At 48.6% G+C, this 15,656-nt stretch overlaps 1 protein-coding gene across 1 annotated transcript in view; it reads right to left on the bottom strand.

Moving 5' to 3' along the window:
* Positions 1–845: 845 nt before the first annotated feature.
* Positions 846–15,656, bottom strand: part of KIRREL3 (kin of IRRE like 3 (Drosophila)) — an 881,737-nt gene continuing 866,926 nt past the window's right edge. The window contains exons 12-17 of the mRNA XM_006874577.1: positions 14,456–14,654; positions 13,098–13,133; positions 9,683–9,790; positions 6,219–6,328; positions 1,959–2,045; positions 846–1,342 (exon numbers count right to left, since the gene is read on the bottom strand). Of these exons, the coding sequence (XP_006874639.1) occupies positions 899–1,342; positions 1,959–2,045; positions 6,219–6,328; positions 9,683–9,790; positions 13,098–13,133; positions 14,456–14,654 (984 nt within the window). The 3' untranslated portion in view covers positions 846–898. The remainder of the gene's footprint in view (positions 1,343–1,958; positions 2,046–6,218; positions 6,329–9,682; positions 9,791–13,097; positions 13,134–14,455; positions 14,655–15,656) is intronic.

Raw genomic sequence — 15,656 nt, forward strand, 5'->3', positions numbered from 1 at the left:
ATATGAGAAAATAGTTCGGTTTGTTAAAGCCACCACCTGTGGTATTTGTTTATGGCAGCAATGGATAACAGAGTCACCCCTCAAATAAGCCCACTCTACAACACTACACTTCTAGTGACAGTTTTACAAACCCTGGTCAGAGAAGCTCTCACACGTGTTATTTTAACTCTGATTGTGCGGTGGGCAGGAGAGGAATACATAGAGCAGGGGTGGGTGGGAGCTCTGGATCACAAAGCCTAGAGAGGAGCTTGTTGGGAAACGTGTTCCCCAAGTACTCAGCCTTGCCCAGCTTCCTCTCCTTCCCAGTTCGTCCACCACCTCAAGAGTTCAGCGGCATCAAGCCCAAGGACAGAACTGCAAAAGTACAGACACAAAACACCAAACAAATTGGAGGTGGGCTCCTGGCCGAAGGGGTGACAGAAGTTCCTTGGGTCAGGGCAATTTCTGGCTTTGCAGCCTCTGGGTATACACGGGCTCTGGGGTCTCCCAGCCAGCTCAGTGCAGCGAAGAACTTCGCCCCGCCCCTTCTTCCCTGGGGTCTTCTAGAAACATCTACACAAGGGTGGGGCTTAGGGGGAAAGCCCAAGTGGGGACCGGAGAGTGGATGGCAGTTTCATTAAAGCAGAGTTATAGCTGCCACGAGTGTCCGTGGGCGGAACAGGTAGTAGAGGGCTGGGGGGTAGAGGTGGGCGTCTACCCAATCACAGTGCCCTCTGCCGCATCCTCTGTCCACTTTCCTCTGGTGCACTGTAGCCGGGTCTCCAGTTGTGCTTGATCAGAGCTTCGAAGGGTGGTGGCAGAGGCACTCAGAGGCTGTCCTGGGATGGGCCCTTGCAAAGTACTCCACCAGATGTGCCACCTCCTCTTCCCTTCCCCTTCCTCCCACGGTCTGTGACCCTCAGACATGAGTCTGCATCCGCCGTTGCAAGGGCCGGCTGGGGTCAGAGTTCTGGGAAGAGGACTGGGAGTGGTGGGAGGAGGAGGCCGAGGCCTTGCTGGCCTTGTCGAACTGCACGTAGCCGTCCTGCTTGCCGCTGCTGCTAACGCTACTGTCGCATTGTGTGTCCAAGAAGGAACTGCTGTCGCTGAGGGAGCCCCTCTGGAACTCCCGTTCGCACAACTCGATGGATGAGCTGCCCATGCCCAGCACGAACCTCTGCCCGTAGTCGTAGAGACGGCTCTGGCCACTGAGGGTGCTGTAGATGTTGGTGAAGGACATGCCTGTGGGCACTCGCTGCTTGCCTGCAGGGCGCAGGTCCGGCTGGCAGCTGGACAGTGATATGGTGGGGGTCGAGTGGTGTTCTTTGAAGGTGTTGACGCTGTAGTAGCCGTTGGTGGGGTCCTGAGAGGGGCGAGAACAGGAGGTGCATTATCAAGTGGAGCCTGCATTGAACCCAGATGGTGTGCTAGCTGAGCCACTACCAATCTGATATATCGAAGGATGGGAAAGACAGGAGCAAATGGGAAGTCATGGAATAGGAATGCAAGGAGATGCCAGGAGACAGCCAAGGGCATTGACGGTGGTGGGGACAAGGAGAAGGTACATAGTCAAGTGAGGGCTAAAGCAACAAGAGGTGCCTGACTGGGTATGTTTTGTTATGTTAGGGCAGTGCAACTTGATTTAAAAATCAAACTTTAATCGTTTTGTGTTGTCTAGAACATGGAGACTTTGTGTTGACATTTATGTGTGAGGAGGTTGTGGGAGAGGATTATGGGAACTCTGTAGGGAACTCTGTACTTGACCACAAGGTCAGCGGTTCAAATTCACCAGCCACTCCTTGGAAACCCTATACAGGGTCTCTGATTCAGAACAGACTCACCAGCAATGACACCTGCGAGAGTAAGGCCTTAGGCTAGGCAGTGTTCCACCTTAGGCAGTGACTGGGCATTTCTGTTTCTTGCTGTCACTCTGAGCTTTGTAGCTTGGGCCATCAGAGCCGAGGAAGTTCTGCTCTTACCTTTAGGTTCTGGAACTCCTTCTCCTCCTCTTTAAGAACCTCTAGCTGCTTCAGTACAGAGTCTTGTTGGAATTCACCACGGTCCATCTACAACCCAAAATTGGAGGCTCAGTGGATAGGAGGCGGGTTAACCTTTCACATCTCCCAAGAAAAAGATGGGGATATAAATACACAAGATTGCCAACCCCCTACCGGTCCCTCCTGGACAAGGAGTCAGGAGGAAATTCCAGATCGCCTCTTTGTTGCTGAACCCCCATCCTAAGAGATAGACACAGAGGCATGGGGGCAGGTCTCTAAGACCATAAGTTCTTGACTTGAACTAGGGTATAACCTTTAGCAGTATCACTTTGCTGACTCAATCCAGTATTTAATTACAGGGCAGGTGATGTGCAGAGGGTCAAGGATAGCAGGTTAAGATACAGCTCTGCTCCTCAGGGATTATGGATTTTAAATAGGTAAATAATTACAGACATCATCTGCTACACACAGGTGGGGCTCTTGACTGGGCAATCCACTCTTCCATGGCTAGGGCTTAATGAAGGCCTTAAGAAGGAGCCATAAAGAGTAAATGACATGTGTGATGCTGGCAATGTAGACCGTACCTCTTATTCACAACAGTGACGTAGATGTCTTAGAAAACTATCTGCTTTGCTGGGGGCCAATCAGTCTGAAGGCAAGAGTCACTTTTTGTTTATCTTTGGGTCTCCACTGCACCTATACCATTGTTTTGTATATTGTAGGTCATGGGTCAAAATACTTTTTAAATAGAATTTTCAATTTAATTGTTTAATTAGTTCTTCAATTTGCCAGTGCCGAGGAATCCTGGTGTTGCAATGGTTAAGCACTTGACTGCTAACCAAAAAGTTGGTGGTTTGAACCCACCAGTGCTCTGGAGGAGAAGGATCTCGCAGTCTGCTACTGTAAAGATGACAACCTTGGAAACTCTATGCGGCAGCTTTACTCTATCCCATAGTGGCTCTATGAGTCAGAATTGGTTGGTTTTAATACAGTGCTTGATATATAGCTATAAACATTATATTTCTATTGAATGAATGACTGAAGTGGTATAGCTGTGAATTACTGAACATTAAAATAATAATTAAACATGAGATGATAAACAAAGACTACCCTGCACCCAGTGGGAGTATTAATTCTCCTGCATAACCACAATGATGCTAATCCTGTGACACACGCTTCCCTTTTATCACTTCCACTAATTACATAATCTTTGCCAGGCTCCCACCTCCTCTCTGAGCTGAGCTGTTTTTCCTTCCTTGCAGCCTGCCTCCCTGATCTCTTTCTTGAGTCTCGTGGAATCAGCTAAAGTGCTTCTGTCCTTTGATCACCACATTAATACTGCTTTTTTGTTTTCCAGTAAACGCATAAGTTTTCCCACCAGATTCAGCAACTGAGCTGACTCCTTAGCAATGAGGTTGTACGGAGAGCAGGGAGTAAAACAGGTGGAGAAAGGAAAATCTCCTCAGGGACAGGTTGAGCTCCAGAGCTCTCAGAAAGTCCTGTTTGCTGGAGTCATACCTGTGCTCTCAACTGGCGTCTGATGGATCCCAACTCTTTTCTTAGAGTTTGGATCAGGTGGTATGAAGACCAATTGCTGCCAAGGGCTCTGACTCATAGCAACCTTACATGTGGCAGAAGAGCTGTGCTCTACATGCTTTTCTGTGGCTGAGTTGTTAGAAGTGCTTGCTCCACCCAGAGACTCCTGTGTGAGATACCCTGAGGGGATCCCAATGTCCCAACAGATGGAAATTCCAAATTCCATCTAATGGGAAGGGCAGCCTGGGTATTTTCATGACAGAATGGATGAAGCTCATCTGAATAGACCACCATCTAGGTGGTGGTTTCCTCTTTTGTAAAATTAAACTCCTGCCTGTCAGTCACCATGTTTGGCCTGGGGGCAGTAGATAAAGAGTGGACTTGAGTACGTGACCTTTGCCTTTAAGGAACTCTGGAATAGTTGGGGAGGCTGACTTGTAATTAGGGCAGTGCCCTAGAGGGAAGAATAAGCAAAGTGTTTTCAGAGAGCGGAGAGCACATAACCCTTGGAGAATCAGAGCTAATTCTTACATGCAAATGCAAAATTCAACAAACAAAAACAACAGGCAGAGGGGAAAGTCTATGCAAAACCAAGAAGGTTGGAAATCGCTAGTTTTTTGGTGTGATTGGAGTGCAGGAAGATGTGATTGGCAGGAAGATGAAGTTGGGAAGTTGGGAAGAAAGGTGGGTAGCCACCTCCCCGATACAGGGCCTTGGTGACAAGCTAAGCAATTTGCACTCTATCCAGGAGGACCTGTGTGTGTGTGTGTGTGGTGCTGGTGGTGGTGGGGTACTTACGGCTTAAAAGTAAGAGAGTGAAAGTAAGAGAGTGACCTGGTCAGGTTTGCATTTCAGAAAGACTTCCTGTCAGAGTCTGGATGGGGGATTGAATAAAGTGAGAAAAGTCTAGAATGGTGAGAACAATTAGGAGAAGGTTGTAATAGTCCAAATGAGTCCAAAGTCACTTCCTGAACTAAGGAAGTGACAGATTCAAGAAATGTCACGACAAGTAGGACAGTACCTGAATACCAGTTGGATACAGAAAGAATAGCAGAGGAAAAAGTCAGTTCAATCCAAAATCTTTTGTGAGCATCTCCTAAGGACTGTGTAAGGTTATGGAGAAATGGGGATTGATAAGGCAGCACATGATCTAACATTGCTCACCATCTAGTGAAGACAGGTCATTTTAGAGCAAAACAATAATATTTATTTATTAAGCACTTTCAGCTGTGATTCTGGAAGCTATGCCAGTGGTATTTCAAATACTAGCAGGTTCACCCATGGTGAACAGGTTTCAGCAGAGTTTTCAGACTAAGAGACTAAGAAGAAAGGCCTGGCAATCAACTTCAGAAAATTAGCCAATGAAAACCTTGTGGGTCACAAACCAAACATTGTCTAATAGAGTCCTGAAAAATGAGTCTCTGAATACACAGGAAGGCACTCAAAATACACAGGGCCACAACAATGCATTCAAGCATAGCGACAATCATAGGACTGGGTACCATTTCTCTCTGGTACACTTGGGGTCATCATGAGTTGGGGCTGACTATGGCAACTCACAGCATTGAGCAGTTACTGCATTGCACAGTGTGCTAAGCTCTCTCCAGGCAGGAATGCATGTAATGCTTACCACAGCCCCGTTACTATTAGTTCCATCCCCATTTCACAGATGAGGACACTGACACACAAAGAAGCCCAGGCTCTTTACCACTGTGCTCTGCTGCCACTCATTACAACCAGGACACAGTATGGACTAGTTTCCTTGTGTGTTCTGGTCTAGGTTTCCACTTAGACAGCTGAGTGGATTAGGTTCCATTACTGGGGGTCATTACCACAGATCTGTCAATTTGTCATGCCTGGAAGCTCTGTCACTGGTATTTCAAATACCAGCAGGGTCACCCATGGTAGACAGGTTTCATTGGACCTTCCAGACTAAGACAGAGTAGGAGGAAAGGCTCATTGATCTACTTCCAAAAATTAGTCAGTGAAAATCACTTTCTGCTTTGGACATGTTATCAGAAGGGAGCAATCACTGTTTGGTGAAGTTGATGACTAACAAGGTTCTGGCCATCCCTGGCTGAGAGGACCATAAGGACTGAGTCAAACATGCTAGCGATCCTGGGGATGGCGTATGACTGGGCTAACTGGTGTTCTGTTGCACATGAGGTTGCCAGGAGTTAGAGTTAACTCGACGGCAGCTGACAACAACAGTAGGGATCAAGAAGATGGGGCGCAACAGTAGGGATCAAGAAGATGGGGCGCAGGTCTGGGGTTGCTGGAAAAGTTATGAGTTTGCTTCAGAAGTGCAATCCAGTGCCTGAGAAGGAGCCTATATATATATATTTTGTACAGATGTTTCTGGGAAGAGAGCAGCATGCACTGAATGTAATATCTGTGTTTGTATGTGTATAGGATGTATGCTACACAACAATACATAATGGCAACTTATGCATATGTCTTCTCTCTCTATTGAGTAGCCAGGGCTTTTGAAGACTAGGATTGCATTTTAAATGTCTTGAGTCCCCTGGAAGACCATGCTCAATATAGTAGGCACACAGTAAATATTTGTGGACCGAGAGAATGCGCCTGGCTTTGGCAGATGCTCTGCTTCTCGGGGCATCTAATGTACTAGGAAGCCTCCTTTCCCATGATGCTCAGGGAACAGGGCTCACAAGGTGGGGACGAAGAGTACAACAGCATTCTTACCATCAGTTGCTTGATGGTGGTGTGCTCTTCAGACTCCCTGCCAGAGGCAGGCTCCTTGTGGACAATCTCCACTCGGATGTCATTTTTGGCCGACACAACACCTTTTAGATCTGGACATAACATAGGAAAGTGTGGATAACAGACTCAGTTCTTACTTCTGGCATTAGGGTCTGAGACATCAAGACGTCCACTCCAGCCCCCTCCCCCAAAGCTTACCCCCAAACCCTGAGCTCAGCAGCTTCACCCACACTCCCACCAACAAAATGCCTATACAGATCTGCTGTGTGTTGTTTGGGCCGCACAGGAAGCTGACCGTGTCACTGCTGGTACCTCCAGTCTTTCACCGTCCTTCCTGTGTCCTCATCCATGTGCCCATCTTACTGAGTTCTTTGTAATGAGGTAGATCTTATCCATTCTACTAAATCCTCACGTCCTACTGTTCTTTGATGGCTACCAGGGATGGGAAGGGGGAGGAGGAGGGAGAATCATTTACTAGATAACTGATGCATGTTAATTCTGGTGAGGGGAAAAGGTAATTCACAATACAGGGGAAGTCAGCACAATGTGACCAAGGTAAACAAAGACACTGAGAGGTATGCAAGAATAGAGGACAACTACGGAAAATGCTGTAACATATACAGTTCTGCAGCAATGGTATAACTAAAAATTTGTGAGTGGTAATATATTGGAGTCCTGGTGTGGTGCTCTAGAATAAGTACTGGACCAAAAGGTTGGGTTGAACTGCACAATTGTCGGTTCAAACTCACCAGCCACTCCTCAGAAATCCTATACAGGGTTGCTATGAAGTCGGAACCAACTCGACTTAACAACAACAACACTATAGGTAGATATGTATGCTACATCAGGTGGGGTGAATGTATGGAAGTACATGTGTGTACATACATAGGTATAGTTGTGGCTATTTGTGTATACGTATTTGTATGCACTGCATATACATTCATGTATATAATAGAACACATAGGACGCACAGTTGTGGAAACTTCCTAGACATATTAAAACACTACATGGGTTTGGATATGTCGAGGAAGTTACTGGGCCCTGGTATGGCACTGTAGGATAAACACTGGGCTGCTAACCTCAGGGTCAGCAGCTCAAACCCACCAGTGGCTCTTGGAAACCCTATTCAGGCTGGTATGTGTTGAAACCAACTGTATAACACACAAAAATAACAATGATAGGAAGTTAATTGTTTTGACAGGAAGTTAATGGCTTTGAAGTCTCAAGATCATAGTCTTGGGGACATGTAGGTCAGTTGCCATAACATAATTCATAGAGATTATATTCTACATCCGAGTTTGGTGAGTAGTGTCTGGGATCTTAAAAGTTTGTGAATAGCAATCTGAGATACACTGATTGGTCACCTTCTATCTGGAGCAAAGGAGAGTGAAGGAAACTAATGACTCACAGGCACCATGTTGTTGTTAAGTGCTGTTGAGTTGGTTCCAACTCATATCAACCCTCTTTAGGGTTTCCAAGGAGTGGCTGGTGAGTTTGAACAGCCAACCTTGCAATTCAAACCAGCCTTGAGGTCGGGTGCTTATCCTAAGGCACCACACCAGAACTTCACATGAACCATAGTCACCTCTAATCTGAGACCAGAAGAACTAGATGGTGCCCAGCTACTGGTACCAACCACTCTGACCAGGAACACAATAGAAAGTCCCAGTTAAAATGGGAGAAAAACGTAGAACAGAACAAATTCACAAAAAAGACCAGACTCACTGGACTGATAGAGCCTGGAGGAACCCCCTAAGACTACTGCCCTAAAACACCCTTTTAATCTGCAACTGAGGACACTTTCAGAGATCACCTTTCAGCCAAATAATAGGTTGGCCTACAAAATATATAATAACACCCATGAGAAACTTGCTTCTTAAAACAACTATACAATGGGAAACATTTGTCCAAAAGCGAAAATGAAAAGCAAAGAGGGTAAGGGAAACTGGAGAGATGGAAACGGGGAGGCTAGGGTAGAAATGGAAAGAGCATTAACACATTGAAGGGACAGCAACCAATGTCATGGAACAGTTTGTGTATGAATCATTGAATGGGAAGCTAATTTGCTGTGTCAGCTCTCACGTAGAACACAATGAAATGGTCAAAATAAAAGAATGTGAAGGGGGAAAATCCTTGCTTCAATTTAGAAGTCCTTTCTGACTTACTCTAATAGTCTCTGATCTCTTAATTAATAGAGTCACAGACTTTAGTATTAGAAAGACTCTTAAGGATCCCTGGTCAGCCTGTCATTCAAAGCAGAAACCATCTCTCCAATATCCCTGACCTGGGGAAATCTATCTTCTAGGATGGAGATTTACTACTTGTAGAAGACGTAACTTGATTAGAGTTGAATATTTCTGCTAGAAAAGTCTTACTAAAATTTGCCCCTGTATAACTTCAACTGAGGAGCTCTGGTAGCACAGTGGTTACGGATCGGGCTGCTAACCTCAAGGTCAGCAATTAGAAACTACCAGCTGTTCCGCGAGAGAAAGATGAGGCGTTCTGCTCCCGTAAAGATTTATAGCCTTGGAAACCCTGTACATGGTCGCTATGAGTCGGAACTGACTCCATGGCACATAACAACAACAACAATAACTTCAACTAAGAGAGCAGTCAGGGAGGTATTGAGACCACATCACTAGGCTCGTCAAACTTGGAGGGGAGAAAATGTGAGGGGAGCACAACTGCTTTCTTTCTACATGGAGGCTACCAAGTGCTAAGGGAGTAGACCTACTCTAATTATTCATCTTGTGCGTTAAGCTCCTAGAATTTTAAAACTAGAAGGGGTCATTAAAGCCTTGCCATCTACAAATGAGGAAACTGACCTTTGGCTTGTCCAAGGTCACAAGGTAAATTAATGGAATTAGAAGACTGTGCCTTGACTCTGCCACCCCACTCGCTCCATCGTATAGATGCCTGCCTCTTGCACTGAGCTCAGTCTGGGAGTTCCAGGTGCACACACTTCTTCAAGAGAGCACACACACCAGAATTCCAGTGCTAGTGACTAAAGCCCTCTACAAGTCTGTGCAAAGCAATTTCATGAGTACTTTCTGTCCCTGTGTTGGTGACGACATGCTTTTCTGGTTGAACTAACAGCTGTTTAAAGGGCAAGAATCAAACCATCTCTTCCCCTCCCCACCCCCCTGATTTTAATCCAGTTCCCAATCAAAAGCACTGTGTATGATCAAACCAAGGTGTTAGCAGCTGACTGCTCTGTCTGATGACATTCTTTTTCGTCAACATCATGTGATTGCCCACTTGGGTGCCAGATGCTGTGCAAGGCACTCCCAATGAAAAGATGAAGAAGACCCATCCCTGTCCCAGGGGCTCACCACATTGTTAGGACCCCTGCTCATTGCACTCCTGCTTACTTGCTGTCCGGGGCAGTCTAAGCCTGGCCTTTTTCTCTGTCCCCCTCCCTGAGATCCCGGGTCTCCCTCCCGTACTTCTCTGGGAGCGGGCACAGCAGAAGGCCACGATGGTTGCCAGGAGGACGAGGAAGGCCACACCGGCTCCTACGGCCACCCCAATGATGACGGCCATTGGCACAGACTCTGCGGGAGAGAAGCAGGCACAGCTGATGAGGGGTTCCCCAGGACCTCGCCCGGTCTCCTTGGGGCCAGACTACTGTAGGTGGGCCCCTCCTGGGAAATGCCTTGGTGGGGCCTGGGCAAGCACAGGTGGGCTGTAAAGAAGAGGTGGGGACACAGGGGTGGAGGAGAGGTCAGAGAGACACTAGGAGGGAGATAGACACTGGAGGCAGTAGTGGAAGGAGAGGGAGGCAAGCAGACACAAGAGAGGGCAGGGCTGGGGCAGAGGGGCACAGGGAGTGAGAGGCAAGGCCAGAACAATTTCGTCCTCTTTCACATTGTTAGCACTGTTGAGTTGGCTCGGACTCTTAGCGACCCTCTGTAGGGTTTCCTAGGAGCTCTGGTATGGCACTGTGGGTTAATACGCTGACTTCCAAGTCAGTTTGACCCACAAGGTTGGTGGTTCAAGCTCACCAGCCGCTCCTTGGAAACCGTTACTGGGTTACTATGAGTTGGAACACATTCGACGGCAACTAACAACCACAACATAAGGTTTCCTAAGGTTGTTTCATTGACCATTTTGACCACCCTGTGCAGTCCTGGTGTGGCACGGTAGGATCAGCACTGGACTGTGAACCATAAGGTTGACGGTTCAAACTCACCAGTTGCTCCTTGGAAACCCTATACAGGATCACTATGAGTCAGAACTGACTTGACAGCACTTAACAACAACAACAAGAAACCCTTTATTTAAGGAGAAATTCCCCCTTTTCCTGACTCACCCAGTCCTCTTCTTTTTCCTGTTAGCCTAGCCCTCCCCACAAGAGAGGAGCCTGAACTCTAGGCAGGCAACTCCCTACTCCCTGCTGAGTTTGGTCAGTCTATCGCCTGCCTGCCAAGAGCTGCATGAACATGGGCAGGCTAGTGATGAATGGGGGTTCTTTTCCTGATAGCCCTGGCCCGCCTCTGGTTGCCTACAGGGTCTGAGGACATGCCTGAATATTCCATTAGGGATAGAATAATAGGGTGCTGGAGCAGGTTGACCTTAGGCAACACTGAGTTTAAGCCTTCCATTTTACAGATGAAAACACTGAGGCCCAGAGAAGGGAAGTGAGTTAGTCAGGGGTGCACAGCTATAGTAGAGCCAGAGCCAAATCTAGGTCTCCTCTCTACCATGCCCACCACTTGCCTGGCCCCTCTCCATCCACTATGTCACATGCCAAACCTCACATGCTCTATACATCTGAGTAAAGAGCAGGGAGCTGGAGTCAGATTTCCGGGCTATTAGGACCTGGGTTCCACCACTTCTTTGCTAATTACCATAAGCAAGTTACTTTACCTCTCTTTTCCTGTAAAATGGGGATAGTAATAGTACTGACTTCTTTAGTGTCAACAGAGTTGTTCTTGGGTTTAGGTGAGTGAATACAGGTTAAGGCCTTGGAACAGAGCCTGGTACATAGCCTGTGTTTGCTACTGTTACTGTATGTGGAGGGAGGGCTGTAGAAACTGAAGGAAGTTCTTTTTAAAGAATTGAGCTCCCTCCTCAGCCCTCCATTGGTGAGTGACCCTGTGGGACAGTTAGACATTTGTTCTGGGGCTGTGGATTAACTTCTCCTGGCCACTTTCTTTGCAGAAAGAAAACCTCAAACCCTGGTCTCTGGAGAGGCTCTGGAGAGAGTTGGTATAGTTTAGTGTGCAGTATTGGTGGTTGGGCTAGTAGATTTCTTTGCACCCAAGAATTGTATTCTAATTTATTGGTTACCAATTTATTGGTGGCTGGGAACACGGTGGGGTGGTGAGGGAGGGAGCAAAGAGGAAGCGGGATTGGGAAACACTCCAAGATTGGAAATGGGAGGTGTTTGGGTTGGTCTCAATAGTGGGGATTGAGAAAATGGACTTGACCTCAGCCCAGTTGGACTTCTTTTGACAAACAGATGATTCTGTCTCTGGGTTTTAATTTCCACTAGGAAAGGAAAACTGCTTTGGGAGTTCATTGGCTCTTGGCTTTTGATGTTTATTAATTTGGGTTTGATTCCGTTTGTCCTTGGAGTCCTACTAAGTTTCCTTTGAAAAACTCTGGTGGTGTCTCAGCTGAACTCAGAGCCAAAAGATGACCATGGAAAGGTTCCCAAACTCTCCAGATTGTTAAACTCCCAGTGTCTCAGGTATACCTTTTGAGTCTGGCATCCTGTGATTGTACATTTCCACTGGTTATTAACAGCTTGGGGGCGCTGGAGGACCACTCAGGGTGAGGTGGGGCAGAGCTAGAGGAAGCACCTGAGTGGTCCCAGGGGATGTGTGTTCCCTTGCAGCCTGCCAGTGTGTGTTTCTCTTTGCTCCAGCTTCCAGAGGCTTGGCCTGGGCTGCTTTGTGCAGGCTTTCCTTCTGGGCCAGAGCATCCCTCCTGCTGCCCTTTGGAAAGACTGTGGGAGGGAGGGACTGCTCTCCTGCTCTTGGCTCAGTTTCTTCTCCATCTGGGTCTTTGAATGGGAGGAGTCTCAGCACTTAGATGAAGTGTTAGCAAAGTGAAATAGAGTCAAAGAGGCAAGTCTACCCTCCAGCCCTCTGCAGGAGGGAAGTCAGGAGGTTCTGGTTGTTGGTGTTGTAGATGTTGCCTCTGCCTGGGCTGAGGGGCCTCAGTGAGCCTGCCTGAGTCCTGGCTTCTTGGTACTCCCTAAGGGACCTATCTACTAGGGGCAGGGGCGTGTGCTCCCCTATGAAGCTTGCTGAAGGAAGTGACTTTCCTAGGGGTGGAATGAGAACTGAGGAAGAGGTCCCTATGTGTGCAGCATGGCCTGGGTCTGCCCTGTGGGGTTTGACATGCACACAGGGGGATCTGTCTCCTGTGGGGCAGCACCCAGAGAGCTTGCTTGGCTAGTACTATGGGCCAGGGGTCTGGGGAGAGGCCCTGCCCAGCAGCTGCCACCTGGTGGTGAGATGACACATGGCACCCAGCGAGAAGGCATGGATAGGGAATAATGACTAAACTGTGATGATGTGGAGAAGCAGGAGGAGCCAGGGAGGGCCTAGAGGGAGGCCGGGGTTTCTCCTGAGAAGAGATGGAGCAATGGAGGAGAGGACCCAGAGCCGGGATCCTGGGAGAGGGCATCTGGGGGCCCTGACAGCAGGGACACAGGACTCAGGGGTCCTGACCAAGCTGGCGAGGAACCCCTCTCCCTGCTTAGCCTGCACTAACCCAGAAGCTCTGAGGGAGGGCAGAGTATGTTAGCAGCCTGCACAGGCCTCTCTACCCCCTCTCAGGCTCCTTCCCCGACTAGCCAAGCAGTCCCTTCCTCCCATCCCTGGGGGGTCTCATCCACTCCTTCCATACCTGCTTCCAGCCCGGCTCCCGACTTCATTTCCGAACCTGTTTGGAAATAAAGCAAGCGTCCACAGCCAGGGCCTGGCTGACCAGGGTAGGGGGTTCTGGGGGAGAGGCTACCTAGAGGGGCTGGGGTCAGGGGGCTCTTGTCACTCCTGTCTGGCAGAGTGATTTGAGACTCCAGAGGGGAGGGACTAGAGAGAGAAGTAGAGGAGGGGGGCCGGGGAGGTGGGGTGAGACACTGAGGAAGACCAGGGGGTGGAGCACTGGGAGAAAACAAGGAGGGTAAGCAGGGGGGCGGATTGAGATGATGTGTGGGATGATACTATGCAAGTTATGTGCAAAGCATTATGCCAAGTAGCACTGCTTAAGGGACAGGCTTTGGGACATCTGTCTAATCAATAGGACAGCCTTGAGGCCTGGGGGTGCCTGGCTAGGGACACTTCCTTGACCAGGGCCTGACAGACTTTGGGTGGGCCTTCACCTCAGGGTGGGGGAGTCAGAGACTGTTGGGCTCTAGGTCTCCTGGATGCTCTGTCCCAATGCCCAGGCAAACTGAGCACCAGGGGACCTAGCCCAGGCCATCTCAGGACGGAGAGTTCCCTGGAATCAGCCCTCTGTGCTCTGCAGAGGCAGCTGCTGCTATTCTCTAGTAGAGCCCCAGCACTCTGAGTATAGACTGGAATTGCTTTCCACTCCTGTGTTCTGAACCACTTGGAGGGGGTTCTTTTCTCTCCTCCGCGGAGCTGGAGCTGCCGTTCTGCCCGCTGTGCCCTCTAGAGTTCTGTGGCTGAACTGCAGGGGTCTCAGCCCAGCCCCCCACTCCCATCCTCAGGGACTTTAAGAAAACTGGACCGACTAGTCTTAACTGGGGCCAGGCGATCCCCAATACTTCTATCCTGGTTTATTCTCCAGGCTGTAGCAGGGCCAGGCCAGTCCTCAGCAGGCCACACTCCTTTAGGCTGGCTTGGCATCAGGCTATGGCGGCCACTTGGGAGAGTGTACAGAAGCCAGAGCTTGGTGGCCTGTTACTGTGACTAGTAGATTGGTCTCATTCTGTGGTCACCTTTCCCTGAAACATTGCCCTCAAGAGTCACTACTTTGAGCAATTTCCCCTCTTTTTGCTTCAGGTGGAGGCAGTCCTCTATGCTACAGGGGGGGAGCTGGGGTCACAGGAAGACAGCTGCCTTACTCAGTGTCCTATTGAAAGTAGGCCTGTAGTCTTCCATTAAGTGCTATGTCTGCTCATGACCCCAGGAGACCTTGCTTATGGCTGCCCATTCCCCAGAAGATGTTCTAGCCCAGCCCTTGGCAAGGAGGACTTGAAGGTCCTGCCTCAGTTCCCCTCACGGTACTGGCAGCCCCACCTTGCTCCTTGAGCCGGATGATCTCTGTGTCGGAGCCAAAGCTGTTCCATGCCGTGCAGTTGTAGATAGTTTGAAAGTCAGCCCGCACGATGTTGCTGATGGTCAGGGTGGAAATAACGCCCTCCTCAGTGCTGACCGTCTCCACTGTGTAGCGCCCTGAGGTCCCCGACTCCAGCACGTTCTCCTTCCAGGACCAAGCCTGCCCAGGGTGCGCAGAATGAGGAGGAGGATGCCTGGCTGAACCACAGACGCCAGGGCCACGGAGCCACCACCCTCCTGCTAGAGCTCACATTCAAGGTCACCAACCCCCTCCATACACATATATACATAGTACACCCATACAACATACATATAACATATACACACCACACCACACAACTTCACACACTGGTTGGGATCCCTCTACTGAACATACCTATTCAAAAGAAGGTCTTAGGGTATCTATGGAGTCCCTGGGTGGTACACATGATTAAAGCGCTTGACTGTTAACTGAAAGGTTAGCAGTACAGGTTTGCTCAGAAGCAGCTCAGGAGAAAGGCCTGGTAATTTAATTCTGAAAAGTCAGCCATTGAAAACTCCATGGAGCACAGGGTCACCATGAGTCAGAACCAATTCCATGACATCTGTTTTATTGTGTTTTAATGTTTTTCAGGTAAAACAGGAACTTTTATGAGGACTGTCTGATCCCCACCTGTGGACCTTGCAGAGTGCTCTCACTCCTGGGGCGGGCCATAGCCGGTAGGGGGCCACCACCAGCTCTGGAGTGACTTTGTAGCTAGTTTTATGGCTTTGCATGTCTATTTTTCAAAGTATGGTTAGAGAATTGTATTTATGACAACCTTACTATATCTGAGTTTACAAGGATGATAGTTTTTCAGAGTCATTTCACCCGTTATAAACCCCTTCTCACACACAGTGGTGCACAGTGTTTATGAGAATGTGAGGATGCAGGTGAGTGCATGAAGGGCAACCCAGGGCAGCCTTACTACGTGGGAGTGCAGGACAAAGACTTGCCTTCTGTCTCTGGTTTCTCAAAATAGCCCTTGGGTTCAAGTTGTCTTTGTTTTTCTAAAACAGACAAGCAACATGTGCAAATGAGTTGGGAGTCTTCATCTAATTACCTTGGCAACAGGTCTCAAGAAGGGAGAGGGGTAGGCAGAGGCCTTAGTACACCCTCCATCCTGAGGCTAGATGTGTGTTG

This window comes from Chrysochloris asiatica, unplaced genomic scaffold, assembly GCF_000296735.1.
Source record: "Chrysochloris asiatica unplaced genomic scaffold, ChrAsi1.0 scaffold00287, whole genome shotgun sequence".
Lineage (NCBI taxonomy): Eukaryota > Metazoa > Chordata > Mammalia > Afrosoricida > Chrysochloridae > Chrysochloris > Chrysochloris asiatica.